At 37.2% G+C, this 14265-nt stretch overlaps 1 protein-coding gene across 2 annotated transcripts in view; it reads right to left on the bottom strand.

Moving 5' to 3' along the window:
* Nucleotides 1-14265, bottom strand: part of LOC132122006 (cGMP-dependent protein kinase 1-like) — a 170599-nt gene that overhangs the window by 34265 nt on the left and 122069 nt on the right. For both annotated transcript variants that reach the window (XM_059531801.1, XM_059531800.1), the window contains exons 6-8: nt 10004-10081; nt 9187-9281; nt 2808-2873 (exon numbers count right to left, since the gene is read on the bottom strand). In XM_059531801.1, coding sequence (XP_059387784.1) covers nt 2808-2873; nt 9187-9281; nt 10004-10081 — 239 coding nt within the window. The remainder of the gene's footprint in view (nt 1-2807; nt 2874-9186; nt 9282-10003; nt 10082-14265) is intronic.

Genomic DNA, 14265 nt, shown 5'->3' with positions numbered 1-14265 from the left:
CCGCTCGTCTCCCTCTTCCATCCTCACCACCCTCGATGGCGGGGCAGCCAGGGGGTACGTGGATGTTCCCCAGGTGGAGAGAGCGGTTGCGGTGCACCTGTGCCCACAAAACGCCGCCACTTGGAGGAGTCGTCCGCCTCTCCCGTCCAAGGCCTGTAAACTGTCGGCCGCACTCGCTGCCAAGGCTTACAGTGCCGCGGGCCAAGCTGCCTCCGCCCTGCATGCCATGGCTATCCTGCAGGTACACCAAGCCAAGGCGCTCAAAGCAATGCACGAGGATGGTACCGACCCGGGGTTGATGCAGGAGCTGCGCACGGCGACTGACTTTGCTTTACGGGCGACAAAGGTCACGGCGCAGTCCCTCGGGAAGGCGATGTCCACGCTGGTGGTCCAGGAGCGGCATCTCTGGCTGAATCTGGCTGAGATGAGGGACATGGACAAGGCCCGCTTTCTCGATGCTCCCATCTCCCAGGTAGGCCTGTTCGGCGACACTGTCGAGGACTTTGCCCAGCAGTTCTCGGCGGTGCAAAGGCAGACTGAGGCCATCCAACACAGTTGGGGCTTCAGGTCAACCGGGAGAAGAGCAAGCTCTCCCCTGTGCAGAGAATCTCTTATCTCGGTATGGAGTTAGACTCGGTGAGTATGACGGCACGTCTCACCAGCGAGCGTGCCCAGTCAGTGCTGAACTGCCTGAGTTCCTTCAGAGGCAGGACAGTGGTACCACTGAAACACTTTCAGAGGCTCCTGGGGCATATGGCATCCGCAGCCGCAGTCACGCCGCTCGGGTTGCTTCATATGAGGCCACTTCAGCACTGGTTGCACTCCCGAGTCCCGAGATGGGCATGGCGCCGCGGTACACATCGTGTCACCATCACACCGATGTGTCGCCGCCTATTCAGCCCCTGTCGGTACAAAGGTTAGTGAATTTGCGCTGGGGCTTTGGGAAGGTTACGACCTTAAGCGTAGCTTTTGTGGCACGCCAGGGCTTGTCGACAATTGCAGCGCCACAGGGTTGTGACGATGTTCAGGTTGTGGCGTTTTCCATAGGACCCCATATGTCGTTCGACATAACTCGTAGTGACCGACAGATAGGGAATGTCTCGGTTACGTACGTAACCCTCGTTCCCTGATGGAGGGAACGGAGACGTTATGTCCCCATGCCACAACCTTGAACCGTCTGCTGTTGCCGGGACACGTTCTCGGCTCCTCAACGTAAAACCTAATGAGTGGATGCACCTGTCGCCCTATTTATACCCATGGCTCGGGGAGTGGCTCAGGTGTGTTAATCCACTAGCCAATTTTCATTGGCGTTTTCTCTTAAATTCAGAGATGATTGGCCTCCCAAGTGAGACCCCATATGTCGTTCGACATAACGTCTCCGTTCCCTCCATCAGGGAACGAGGGTTACGTACGTAACCGAGACGTTTTAAAACATAATATTAAAACTCATGTTGTTTTTAAAAAAAAAAATAGTGTATTTATTTATTTAATGATCTTTAATATTAAACAAAAGCTTTACAAAGACTACAAAAATGTAAAATGGTATAAATATCAATTATAATATGTGACCCTGGACCTTTTTTCTTTTATGGCACAAATCATTAGGATATAAAGATTATGTCCCATGAAGATATTTTGTAAATTCCCTACCATAAATATATAAATAATTATTTTTTTATTTGTAATATGCATTGCTAATTATTAACCTTAAAATATCAAGTGTTTTTGAAATACTGTAGCATATGATATTATAATTCATATAAAATATAAAAAAACTGCTTTTTTTCAAATGTTTTTTCAAAAATAATAAAAATAATAATAAAATGGAATACAATATAAAATTATGTTTTTTTTCTTTAATAAGATTTCATTTTATGTTTTTTAATGCCTAAAGGATATTATAAAAAATATTTTAATTAAGAAATTAAAAACATGTATCAAAAATGTTATTTATGTGAATTTAATTATGTATTTTTAAATAAATGATTAGAATCTTCTTAAATGACAGTGAGCAATTGTTTGCCAAATGTATCCAGTTACAGTAGATATTTCTTTCATCCAACGTAAATCTTTTCAAACAATAAAACAGAGTATGTGACTGGAACGAAACAGAATTTCCCCTTTCAGCTCAAAACTTACTTTAACTTTGTTTTCTTCTAAATTCCCTATGGATAAAATGAAAGGTTCCAATACTTCCCCATCAAAAGCTAATAAAAAGTGAGTCTTACTTTTGTGCTCTATTCAGTAAATCAACTGCATGAATCAGTGGTTAAAATCCCCACTGATCACAGGTCAGCTAGCATACAATTTAACAACAACAAGAGTTTTAATGAGCATTACCATAAACCCCTGTCTGATGACAGTGCTGAGATAATGGGCGACTTCCAGCAGTGAGAGTGAAATACAGTTTGCATGAGGGGTTGCTTATTATATCGCTTCCCCAGTCCTAAGTAAAATCAAATACTCTAGAGTATGATGTCTAGAGAGACGAGAGGAGGTCTACGAGTCCCACTGCGCAGCGGGGCATTGTGCTCCAACTGTTTTGTCACACGCTGTGCCACTCAAATGAGGACTTAGTTTGTTTCCCGACAGTCTGCTGTCTAAGGATGGCAAATGAGAAGAAATGGTTCCCTGAAGTTAACTGGCATAAACTAGCATGAACTTGCCAAACTGAAAGTCGTATGAGGTCATTAGAAATTAGCAGCGGTAATTTAGTGAGCACAGTGGAAAAGATGAAAGAGTAATCAAATTTCACAGCTTTAGTACACATACACACACACACACACATACACACACGCAAAACTCACTCTCTGTCAATGACGAGGCAGGTGACGTCTTCAGCGGCGATGACATTAGCCGTCCTGATGTCTTCTCTGCGGAGACACAAAGAATACATGTCAATCATACACAGCCCTATAAAGTCTATAATGTATTTAATTTTGAATAATTACTGAATTGCAATATCATTTCATTAGAGAATAATAAGGCAACAGTGTCTTATAATTTTTTGTTAGATTTTTTTCTTTTTTCATTTCCAGTTAAATACCTAGATTAAAAAATACTGGAGTAAAAAAAAAGTGCAGATTTAAATTAAACTGGCAACTTTGGTTAAGCAGCACATGCTCTCTTCAATATTTCAGTCAAGTGGATTATATATATATATATATATATATGTGTGTGTGTGTGTGTGTGTGTGTGTGTGTGTGTGTGTGTGTGTGTGTGTGTGTGTGTGTGTAGAGAGAGAGAGAGAGAGAGAGAGATTTAAATATATAAAAAATTTTTGTAGAATTTTCAGCAAAAACAGCTACTGTGATATAAAATCTTATACCATCATAATTTAATCAATAAGTTTGCTTGCATATAATTTAATGGTTTGATTTCAGCCAGACTAAAGTAATAATTTTTATAACGTCATGTAAAAGCTTTAGAACAATTAAAACTATACCAGTCTGATTTTTATGAAGTCAAAAAAAAATTGTTAATAATTGTGCATGTAAACGTACTGCATAAGAGGAAAACATCAAATCAAGATCCATTATACTATTTCAGAAAAATAAGAATCTATAGAACATAATTCTTCCTAATCAGTGACAAATGGAACAGTGTTAATCATCAGTTATTATTATTGTAAAGCATTTTTCACCGCATGGTACAGCGTAACCCAAAAATTAATCACTGTAAGGTTTCTCACATCACAAAACACACACAGCAAACAACAGAATGGTTGCCTTCTGTGTCAACACTTCTGGAGTCTTCCTCACCACATTCTGATGAACATTCACAGGAAGTGAAGTCCATGTCTACAGGAAGGATGAAGGCATAGACAGTCATCTTTGCGGCTGGCCTGAACCTCAACAGTGTGTGTGTGTGTGTTTTGTGTGTGTGGACAAGAATTCTGGATGACAGCTTCAAGCAGCTGCTACTGCCAATTCACAATGAGCAGGTGGAATTGCTGATTGCCTTCACACACAAACAGGAGGTGCCTCTTAACTCTTAACCCATCCCAGTTCAGAAATTAAATGTCTGGATGAGTTGCTCTAATAGATTAATGCTCTGTTGCATTTGAAAATATGGTAGAACCTAGGCTAAACCCCACCCTTAAATCAGATAACACCAAAAGCATGAAATAAAAACACATTTGCTGATTCAACCATGCCATTTTACCTTGATTTTACAAGCCTTTGTGCATGTTTATCAAATGTCATGACTTACATTTAATAGGACTCATGCTCCGAATTGTGAGTGCAATGCTTGACCGGGTGAGTTTCTGAGCATGTTTACCACATCAGAAAATCCATATACTGTATATGAAGCTGGATTTGTGATGAAAACATCAAAAATGTATTAGTTTGGTAAATGTTGAAATGTTTGAAATGAAGTCATTAACAATCAATCTTATGCTCCCATAATCTGTGTGAAAACAAATAAAAGTTATTGGTGTTTTCCTGCCATTGTTGTTAATTTCACCTTGAAGGTAGGTATGTTTTTGCAAAAGTGCAGGTGGAGTCATAATTTTCGGATGAGACACCATTGATACAACTCAAGACTTCAATAGTGCTCTTTACTAAAGCAAGCTATTATTATTGAAAATGTTTTTTGCACGGACCCAAACTATAGGTATTAAATGCTAGGGTGCAACTCATCTTGTTTATGCTAGGGGTGTGAACTGTACCTCAAATCATGTGGTTTGTTGAACTCCATAGGAAATGCAACACACAAAAACCACTCAGAAGTCAGAACACCTACAACTATACAACAATTCCCTGATTAGGCTACCACCCACAACTCCCTTGCATTTTGCCAAAGAGATTTAAACAGGCAAACAACACTCAAACAAGGAACAAAATCATGGTGCATCTTCACAATTACATTGATTGTTCTTTAAATTGCTGATTTGTTCAGCAACTTTACAACACATTACAAGGACATCAACAAAACCAGCTGCAGACAGCAAACCACTTATGTGCAATTACCTTAAAAAGCCAGTAAATTGCCTGCCATATCCACATAGTCATGGCATGATATGAAAGTAAACACATTAAAAAATATAATTAATGTTTTTATTATGGATTTTAGGAAAACTCTGGGTATGGGGCAATGTATTTGCATTTTATGCATTTGACAATTGGCAAAATAAATGATAAAAGTAAATGTTTCTAGTCTCCAATGCTTCCAGTGTGATCTTTACATAATACAAGGACAATACAGGAACTGTGACATGTCACCCTCATCCTCAACTTTGACATATGGGTCTCCAATTAGCACCACACAGTTGTGAATATTCTTCACTTTCCTGTGGATAAGTCTATGTTTAGGGTGTCATTAGTGTCCACTGTCTTGAGACTTATCTGCATATGCTTGAATTCAACTGCCTCAAACTGGCTCTCATTAGATAAGATATTTCCCAGTACAACTGTGAAAAGATACCTCCCATTGAGACGGAACATATCAGAGGTGCCGCAGCTCTTGCGAATAAGGTCCAATTATAACACCTAAACTGATTATTACATCAGTCCTGTGCTATTCACATCACAGCTACACTTATCACATATGAGGATAAAAATTGCCACTGAGAAAGTCCAGCACAGGGAAACATCTTTCAATTACCATGGCACACTTCAGAGGTAGAGGGTTGTCTTTGAATGCTGTGACAGCATTAGGTGAGGATGAAGTCAAAGAAAGACAGAGAGATGTTAAGACCAGGCAGTGCAAACATGTTTCAGCTGTCAGTCAAAGTCTGGATGTAGTGAGCACACATCACAGCAAGTACAATGTGAGGTTTATGAAGGAAAGGTCAGAGCCGTCAATCAAGCTGAGAGAATAACAGGATAAAGTGGCACAACGAGAGGTTCTGCTAGAAACCAAGGTTAATGTGCCGGTTGTGAAGCATGAGAGGTCTACAATATAGCATTGTAATTGTAGGTTAGCACACTCAAAAATAAATGTTTGATAGCCCTTGTTTATAGTTTGTTGCATTGTATTAATTGCAAAAAGCAATGTGAATATTATCAGTTTGTAATCAAAGTAAAAATAAATTAATACAGGTTTGAAACAACATTAGTGTACTTGAAAATATACTGTAAGCAGTTTTATTTTTGGGTGACTCAAATAATTATGGGGTAATTAACATTAAAGTATAGCTGAGATTTAGCTGACAAGGAAATAACACTGATATAGCAAAGCTTTTAATTTTCTATGAAATTTATATTTGCATAATTGTCTTTTCAGATGCTTTTATACCAAAATAACTTTCAATAAAGCCACTTTATATTGTGTACTGTAAGTGAAAATTATCTGTAGCTACAGACACAAGAGTTTGAACAAGATAACTAATACAATCTAAAACATGCAATACTACAAGTCAAATACACACACACAAAATTGTAGTTAAAATGTCAATGCTATTCTTAAAAAAAGAGGAAATAGCAGGCAAGGATTTATATACGGTAAATATCATGAAACCTGTTAAGAATGTGCATGGGAGATATTTCATAATTAAAAGAAAGCTTATGTTGTCTCTCGTTCCCAGTTCTTAGTAACACTGCACAGTAAAAAAGTATTTATACATTGTAGGTTGTATATGTTTTCCTATTAATTCACATTTTAAATAAACTGTAAATTTTCTACTACAATTAAAGTAATAAAAATCTAATATGAATCAACTTTGAGAATAAATTATAAATTCGGTTTCATTACCATGAAAATAATAGAATATATATAAATGCTTAATGATCTTGAAAGGGGCCTAATTTAATTTGGTTTTGATGTAATTTTGGTAATGCGACCCTGACATGTTTTCATTGGATTCACCCATACTGTGATCTTTGATCTGAGTGTGTTTGTATACTTCCCTTCCGGTGTGTAAACTTCAGAAGAAGACAATAATCTAAGGTCTGGTCATCATCTCCTTAACTGGCAGCAAATAAATTGTTTTGGCTCAACAAGGTGTTTTGCTTATAAGGGACATGAAAGTTTACTTAGCATACAAGTTGTTGCACATCAAAGCAGTGGGTAGCCTTTAATCCACAAGACCACAGCTATTGTTATGCCTGATACTTAGTCAAATCCCATGCAACTCCTATATCACACAAACACGACTCGGAACAGCGTAAAAATATTGTTTAAGATGAAAGTCTGAATTGATCCACTTCAATAGAGTGCTGATCGATTTGCTAAACATACTAACATTTAAAAAAGAGAGAAACTAAACAAACAACAACCAAAAAAAATAAATTAATAAGATTGTGTACTAATTAAAGCTGATTGTGAGAGGTGAGATCAAAGACATGAAGATCAAGAACACACATTTGTAGGAGTAACACCTCTTCAGGCGAAAACTAATTCACTACACACTATATTACAACTCATCAGCTTGGTCTTCCGTGGGCTTAGATCAAAGCAAGAGCCATCTAACTAGGTGGCTTTGTGAACAGAAACAAAGTAACAACTGATCAATAGATCACACTATGTATAATTATAAATACACAGCTTCTATGTGGGGGAAGTGGGGAAAGTGGGGAAAGTGGGGAAGTCGTGGCCTAATGGTTAGAGAGTCAGACTCCCAATCGAAGGGTTGCGAGTTTGAGTCTCGGGCTGGCAGGAATTGTAGGTGTGGGGAGTGCATGTACAGTTCTCTCTCCACCTTCAATACCACGACTTAGGTGCCCTTGAGCAAGGCACCGAACCCCCAACTGCTACCCGGGTGCCGCAGCATAAATGGCTGCCCCCTGCTCCGGGTGTGTGTTCACAGTGTGTGTGTGTGTGTGTGTTCATTGCTCTGTGTGTGTGCACTTCGGATGGGTTAAATGCAGAGCACGAATTCTGAGTATGGGTCACCATACTTGGCTGAATGTCATGTCACTTTCACTTTCTATTTGTACCAACAGTACTTGCAATGACAATATCTTGCCCTAAAATATTTACTATGGTAAAAACAGACTCTGCCTACATTTAATAATTACTACATATATTGTAACTAATAAAACTGGTAATTAAGTACTATCCATAAATGTAATAAAAAACATAATTAAATCGTTAATTAATTTAACATTAACATTGCTAATGCATTGACCATAATTTATTTTTAGGTTGACTTATAAATATACTATTGTGCATAAATATATATATATATATATATAGTGTAGAAACCCCTTACTGTGTTTACTACTATTCATTAGGGTAATTGCCCAACATTAACAATTTAATTATTTGTTGTTTGTTACAACCACCACCATTAATGGACTAACGCTTCCTCTGATCTCCACTAGGGGACCCCACTGCATATGTTCTGTCTGTATCACTTGCAACAGATGTTCAGAAAGTTTCAGAACTAAAACCATAATGTGGAAATAAATGTGCAAATCAAATTTGAAAAGCATCTCTTTGCTTAGCAGGAATAACTCACTTAAAAATGCATAATTGAAGCTGTGTGAAGGTGCCTGCATGTGGTCTCAATTGAATCAGAAGCAGTAGGACTGTGCAAGAATAATATGGAATTAGAGCGGAGGATAATGTTCATAACCAGTCTGCCCTGTGAGAAATATGATGTGGGGAGCATTGGATGTGCATCTGACTGTTCTGACACAACTGGTCTCATCTTCTTTTCAAATTAGCTTTACTCATGAACCGCTGTGTGTTCCCAGTCCATTGCAAATAAAGTCTCAAATATGACAGCCATTTTCATACAAGCCCATTTCAAATCAGGTTAAAAGCCAAATAAAATGCAGTTCACGACTCACTTCCATAATGTGAAATATTTCCAAGTGAAGCAGGACAAAATGTAAAGGAAGACTTCACAAATAAGAGAGTTCAGTAATGTCAGCCGTAAAAGAAAGTTCTTTCAGAGATGGAGCAAGTTATTGCATTCTGATGAAAGATTCAGATTTATTTCTCATATATCCAGAATGTGTATTTAGGAAGCTAATAAAGTCAATTTTGATTGCACGGTAAGTTAAAATGCTTTCAAAATTCCTTTCAGAAAGTACTCCCACAGCAAGTTGAACATAACTCAAAACAGATGCTTTGTTTGGATGTGCATTTGATTTTTTGCAGTTAGCAGCCCATTAGGCTGTCCCTGAAGCACATGATCCATTGAGTGCATAATTGTTGTCAACGAATGCTTTCGTAAACATGGACAGCAGCCAGCTGCAATTGCAGCATGCCAAGTAGTGTGCAAAAATGTCTTACCCTTGAAGAGCTTTTTCTCCAAACCAGTCTCCTTTACCTAAGGCCCGCAGATAGACAGGGGTCCCATTAGGTAGATCTTCTCGAGTAACGTTTACCTGCAATCACAGGTTATTGGTCATGAAATGCTGGAAGGCTAAATTAACCAGTGATTTGTTCTTAAAATAAAAAATATTTAACTTTTATATTTGTTGTGGGTTGGCATTTGTCACACTAATGATAACAAATGATAGAGCATCAATAGAGAGTGTATTTGAAGGGATGAAGGGTCCTGAAAATGCATTCAGATAAATGGCCAGATCAAGGAAGAATCTTGAAGAACTGACACACAGCTCTTTTCCTTACAATATTTCAAAGTGACCATGTCTGGCAAGCTTCAGGAAGACAATGAAACTTAAAGTCTAAATCCTCTGAATTCAGTCAATATGTGAGGAACCGACTGAAATTTATGTGGTCATTATTCACTAAAAATCTCACCCTTCACTTAAGCTCTTGAATCTAAAAGGTTCAGATTTTGTATAACTTTCAAAGATTTGGAAAATAGCACGCAGCTCATATGGACTTCTACGATACTTTTTATGTTGGCTTCTGTCATTTTTTTAAGCTTTTTTTTTGTACTGTATGTCAAAGTGCTGCATGACAATTCTTCAACACATCTGAGATCCTTTTTAAGACTTTTGACTTTATGTCTTCAACCTGAATACAGGTTTGGAAGAACACGAGGGTGAGTAAATGATGGCAGGAAAGAAACTTTTCTTCAAAAGTTGTTCATGCATGCAACCTTACTGTGGTTCTGTATCTGTGCTGGAAAAGATCTTACCTTTCCCTTGCTAATGATAAAGAATGTGTCCCCTCTGGCACCTTGTCTGATAATGTACTCTCCATCACTGTAGTGAGTCTGAGAAACCAGATAAAGAAAGATAGACAAAAAAAGAGAATTACAAAAGTGTCTTTTTTCCCTTCTGGTCCAATTTTCACTGTGTTGCTCCATCACAATCATCCTCAAGCCATCATGAAGACAGTTCTCCACTAACGCAAGAGGCCGCTTCAGGACTGCAACACCAAAATGAGAACAGAAGTCCTCAAAGCAGTAATCCATGCTACTGGCAAACCACAACGGCACCCAATGCCAATGTAACTCTGAGAAACTTCGGTTGAAACCTCAATGTTTAGACTACAGTTATTTTAAGGCCTGAAACAAACCCTACACAAGTACTTGAATGCTGATTCACACACCATTATATGGTGTTTACTAAAGCAAATTTCATTATTATTTTACTCAAACATAAGGGTCTAAGTAAACCCTAAAATAATGGTGTACAATTGTTCTACTTTTGTTTCAACTACAGTTATGAAAGACACCTCAAATTGTGTGGGTTGTTGTGGAGAGGTGTGTTGGGTGGTGGTGTTTTTTTTTAAGCACTTGGACTTTAGATTTTAGAGAGCAGGATATTATAAAGGCTTGGGATCTGATCTGTTGACTTGGGTCAATAAATAACCAACTAGGATCACCTAGAACACCATAGGATTTGTATAGCAATGTGATGAAACCTCTCAGAACACCATAGCAACTGCATAGCAATGCCCTGGCAACTATCCACAACATCCATGGCAATTTTTCAAGCACCACTTGCAATTCATAACATCATGCGAAAAGACCATTTTCTTTTACAGTCAGTTTTCTCTGGTCAAGTACTTTAAGGGCAACAGCTTGAAAAGGATCTTGTATAAAAATCTCGACAGATGGGGTTGGGTTTGGGGCGGGTCAGAGGCAAGTTAAATACACATAAGTAAATACATAATACATATTTATTAATAAGAATTATTGTGATAATAATGAGACTTATTTAAGTTTCTTTTTTATTTATCTTTATTATAACAAATTTTATATTACATAAGGAAACACTGTGGTGTATGTGGAACATGTGACAAAATATTTAATGTACTTGAAGTACATGGAAACACCTTCATGTTAAATACACCTTTTACCCACCTTGTCCAATATTGAAATCAGTGCGACATACTTTGCAAACAGCGTGGGAATTGTCGATGCTGCTTCGTGATAAGAAATTAAATTCCTCTGACCAGCTGTTGTTATATTTGCAGCTATATTTACTTTTTATCGCCGTAGCACCACCTGAGATTTTTAATGTCATTTCTAGTGATGCTTGATTAAAATTCCCCAGGCTACCAGCGCAGATATCAACTGCGCAATAGAGCTGTAGGTTGCCAGGTTGAGGTCACAGATGGGTTCAAAATTATATGATGTATCTATTGTGTGAGTAGGATACGTTCCATACAAGATCTGTCAACTGGACAACCTTGGAATAATGTATTGATGTGATTATTCATATAACGAGGTAGGGCCATACAAATAACAAAACGGGAGGGGGCAGGAGATGGGTGTGAAATACGGGAGACTCCCGGGAAAAACGGGAGTGTTGACAAGGTATCCTTGCCACATAAGTAAATAATTGGACACAAAATATTGATTTGAGTTGAAATATTTGAACGCAAAGCTTCCGTGTAAACAGCAGTTGCGAGCAAGTGGCAAGTTCAAACTAGACAGACATTTAAGGGAAACGGTGCAGTCAAACCACTTATTACACAACATTTCACCATAAATAATTAAGGCAATAAAAGAATTGTTTTAAAATCTTACCAGTTTATTAGATATCTTATAATCCATTACAGCGTACAAAATAATCTAAGCAAAATGCTTTTATTAGCTAAACAAACACAAAGCTTCCAAGAAAAACTGTTCCTTGCAAGAGTACAGCGCTGACTTCAGACCCCCGGATGAGCCTGTGTTATCAGCTTTTACCAGTACGAGCCCCCGCGACTGACCAATCAGAATCAAGAGTTCCACGGAGCCGTGTAATAATATTTAATAAATGATGCAAGAAATATATTGTTGATTTTTAGTTCATGTTAGCTAATCATGATTGTTGGCAAATAAGACCCTTTTGTAAAGTATCACCAATAATAAAAATAATTATTATTTTTAACAAATATCACAGGCATAGCATGAATAATGAATTTGTTACCCTGAATTCTAAAGCTTGTTACCAGCAAGAAACTTTCTCTTTCTTTCTTTCTTTCTTTCTTTCTTTCTTTCTTTTTTACCTGGCTTGATTTGATTTAACACATTTGAGTGACCTAATTAAATAAATAATAATTATTATTACAAGTTTCCACAACCATGATGCAGTGCGATTGTCATGATATATGTGTTTTCTTTGCATGTACTGTTCCTGACAACAGCTTTGTAACTGAACTATTTGTCCTCTATTGTTGGTCAAGGCCTAACAAAATCCCTTCGGGTAGAAGTTTCAACAGAGCTCATCATCTCAAGCCTAATGACCTGGACATCAAGATCTAACACATTTCTCATAATTTTAAAGATCAAGTACAGTCCCTGAAACCCTGAGATATCTGATTTAAAACAAATTGTTCTTCAGTTTACTGCAGTAGAATGAATGGGCTGCTCCTGCAGCACTGTGGAGTTAACTGAGCTCACCATGAGGAAGTAATAATGTTGAGGTACTTTTGTACTGTTAGGATACATTATTAAATACCACCTAAACATCTCTCAACAGCATCCGTGGCTTGCTGAAAATAATTCAGACTCATCCAGCATTTTTAGGCACAAATGAAAAACACATTTATAGTAATGTGCATACAATAGAAGTTCACACAGCAGGGTATTCCAGACAGTGAACCTTGAAGCAGAATTTATTATCTGTATAATTATTATTTTAAACTGTGATCATTATTTGTTAGTGCTATAAAGCTTATTTACAGAATTATAATGTAAAATGTCCTACTTTTCTAGTTTTACTAGAATATGCAGAAGATCGCAGAATAGCATATTATCATACTATTTTGCTGCAGTATATACTGTGCAGAGAATGTAAATTTTCCATATGCATAAAACATCTGAAAAAGATCTACTATATTCACTAAAATATGCAGTATATAACAGAGATAACTGTGGAATACATTTTTTTTTTTGTGGCCTACTTTGTGCGATTAATAAACTGGAAGTAACATCAACTGTGATTTTTAACATCTTATTCTAGACATTATCCGACTGGACTGGACTGTTCATACATTTTAACCCCTGTGCTGTGCTTAAAATCTTTTACCTAATTTGGTGATCCTCGGCAAAAATTACTGACCTTTTAAAAAATTGCCTGTACTGCTCTCATTATGCTACATTATCACCAAATCTTGCATTCAATCTTTCTGGCAACTTGTTTTCTTTTGATTAACACAGGTCTTGCATTTCTTTTTGAAAATGACTGGTTGTACGCCTTTGATCTGAGCTTATGCACCTTCGATTTTTGAGAACAAGATGCATTATTTTGGATATTCTTTTTTTTTTTTTTTTTGATAAAAAAAGAAATACAAAACCTGTGCTAAATGAAGGAAGACAAGCTTATAAAAATGACTGATCTCAATATATCACAATATTATAGCATAATTTTCTTTTTTGTAGGCAAGTCATTGTTAGGAAGATCACAAGTTTAACAAGGTGGGGTAAATAGATAAGTTGTTCTATCCTGTATGAGCGAAGTCAGTAATACCTCAGTAACAAGTTGAATTGCGATAAAATCAATAGCATTAATATTAGTATATTATAAAGATATAATGTTATTAGTATTTTCATGAAAAAGAAAATCCTAATTTATCATGGCATAATCCCTACTGGTTTATTATTTAACTTTAACTGCGACCCTTCTCCAGAAATCCCCCCTCTTTCCACTCTTTGCCCTACATTCCTTTTTTCCTACGATAAGGCCTCACACATCTGATGGAAAAATCTGATTCTCTGACCCATGCTGCTACAAGTAGAACAGTGCAGTATGGGAATGCCTGCCAATTCCAGCACTTCACAAGCATGAAGCATGTCGGGGGAAAAGCCCAGACATAGCTAACTGCCATAGACACAGAATAACAGTTTTTTTCTGTTGTTTTGTTTAAATGAGGAAATGTATATATATATATATATATATATATATATATATATATATATATATATATATATATATATATATATGTATATGTGCCAATCTATTT

The sequence above is a fragment of the Carassius carassius genome, chromosome 40 (assembly GCF_963082965.1).
Source record: "Carassius carassius chromosome 40, fCarCar2.1, whole genome shotgun sequence".
Lineage (NCBI taxonomy): Eukaryota > Metazoa > Chordata > Actinopteri > Cypriniformes > Cyprinidae > Carassius > Carassius carassius.
Note: the sequence above shows the minus strand (reverse complement) of the source record. Positions and strands in the feature narration are given on the sequence as shown.